This window comes from Daucus carota, chromosome 9 (genome assembly GCF_001625215.2).
Source record: "Daucus carota subsp. sativus chromosome 9, DH1 v3.0, whole genome shotgun sequence".
In the NCBI taxonomy this organism is placed as follows: Eukaryota; Viridiplantae; Streptophyta; class Magnoliopsida; order Apiales; family Apiaceae; genus Daucus; species Daucus carota.
In genome coordinates, this window is record NC_030389.2 from 8,059,336 (window position 1) to 8,061,725 (window position 2,390).

The 2,390-nt window shown below is 40.0% G+C and overlaps 1 protein-coding gene across 1 annotated transcript; it reads right to left on the bottom strand.

The window, feature by feature from the left end:
- Positions 1 to 398: 398 nt before the first annotated feature.
- LOC135149404 (secreted RxLR effector protein 161-like) lies at positions 399 to 947 on the bottom strand. The gene has a single exon (XM_064085107.1). The coding sequence runs from the start codon at positions 945 to 947 to the stop codon at positions 399 to 401; it is 549 nt and encodes a 182-aa protein (XP_063941177.1).
- Positions 948 to 2,390: the final 1,443 nt, after the last annotated feature.

Consider the following 2,390-nt stretch of genomic DNA (forward strand, 5'->3'; position numbering starts at 1 on the left):
GGGATTTTGGTTTTTACCCGCCAACTAAATTAAAGAAGCCCGCCTATTTTTTTGTTCAGTTTGACAAAAATTTTGCAAACTATTGTAACGTTTGACAAGAATGTTACAATTGGTATCAAAATTTTTAAATCTCTGAAAAACTTATCAGGCATGCAACACTTTTCAGTTTTAGGTAACATTTTCAAAAAATATTACAAAGGGGTAGCTATTTTTTGCCTATAGCAACATTTTTTGCAACAATATTGACTTTTGCCGTTGCAATAAGCCAAATATGGTGTAGTGATATTAACGTTGCACAGCTGACTAGACACCTAAAGACATGAAATATTAATGTTAATTCAAGATTAATACCAACAATCTCCCCCTTAATCTTGAATTGATTCACCAACTTTCTTAACTCACATAAGGAGCCTCATTTGCTCGAATTTCACAGTGGCTAAAGCCTTCGTTAAAATGTCTGCACGCTGAGCTTCACTTGGCACATGCTTCACAATTATCTCACCACGCTCAATGCATTCACGAATGAAATGATATCGCACATCAATGTGTAACACTGGATTTTTGGCAAGATCAATAGCAGATTTATTGTCAAGATATAATGTCACTGGACCCATAAGCTCACCTGTAACTTGCTGCAGAACATTACGAAGCCATATGCTTTGGCATGCCGCTGCAGTTGCAGCCATAAATTCCGCTTCACACGACAACAAAACCACGCACCTCTGTTTTTGAGACACCCATGTCACCAAGCTTTCATTTAAATAGAATGCCATCCCACTTGTACTTCGTCTGTCCTCAGGATTGCCAGCCAAGTCACTGTCCGAGAACCCCGTTAAAACATTGTTTCCACTTGTCTTTGAGTACACCAGACCCAGTTCCAACGTCCCTTGAACGTACGTCAAGATCCTCTTCACAGCATTTAAGTGCAACACAGTGGGATGTTCCATATAACGACTTATCATCCCACCGCAAAAGAAATGTCAGGCCTGGTATGCACCAGGTACCTTAAGCCACCCACCAGACTTCTATACTTAGTGTTGTCAACACTTTTCCCACCTTCATTCTTAGTCAGCTGTTCCTTTGTATCCATAGGAAATTTCGTTGGGTTGCACTCTTCTAACCCAGCTTGCGCCAGTAACTTCTTTTCATATCCCGTCTGTCTCAACTCAATAACCCCATCTCCTTGCTTCACCTCTATTCCCAAATAGTACGTTAACAGACCCAAGTCACTCATTTCAAAATTTTCGCTAATTTGTCTCTTAAATGTATCAATGCTTGACACATTACTTCCAGTAATTAAAATGTCATCCATATACACACAAATTATCAGTAAATCACCTTTGTCACTTCGAGTATAAACACCATGTTCAGATGGACATCTTTTAAAACCAAGTTTCTCCAAGCAATTGTTTAATTTCGAATACCATGCGCGGGGTGCCTACTTTAACCCGTATAGCGCCTTATATAATTTGCAAACCATGTTCTCATAACCTTGCTTGACATACCCCTTTGGTTGAGCAACATACACTTCTTCATTGATGTCCCCATTCAGAAACGCAGTTTTGATGTCAAGGTGGTGGACTTGCCATGAGTTCTTTGCCGCCAATGCCAACAACAACCGAACAGTTTCCATCGTAGTGACTGGTGCAAACACCTCTTCATAGTCAATGCCATGCTCTTGTACATACCCCTTCGCAACTAGCCGTGCTTTGTGCTTTGTTACTTTACCACTTGCATCCCTTTTTAGCTTAAAAATCCACTTCAAATCGATTACTTTGTGCCCATCTGGTAACTTGGTCAATTTCCAGGTTCCATTCTTTTCAATGGACTCGACTTCTTTATCCATGGATATTCTCTAGACTTTTTCTTTTACAGCTTGCTCAAAATTCTGTGGTTCATCAATTCCAGCAAACAACAATTCTTCATCCAATGTTTTTTCTTTTCATTCTGCATACACATCTTGAAATTGCTCTGAACCGTCGAGGTTCACCACTGTCATCATATCTATCTGCACTAACAGTTGCATGTGAGGCTTATGTTGCATTCATGCTCCCAGTCTCCACTCTGTTCCTCACAGGCGAATTTTCTAGTGTCACGTGATCAGCTCCCCCGAAGTCTCCAGTACAGTCGTGACTAATTTCATTTTGTTCTTCAGTAGTATTCTCGAACTCATCTGGAACAGAAAATGAACTTGACACACGTGAATGATTCTCTTCTTCATGTTGCCATGGCCAACTTTTGGATTCTTCAAAAACAACATCCCTACTAACATGTATACGCCTTCCCACGGGATCAAACAACCTATATGCTTTAGTGCCACGTTCACTCCCAAGATTTTTTACCTGCATACTCCTATCATCTAACTTCGTTATATGAACACTAGGAATTTT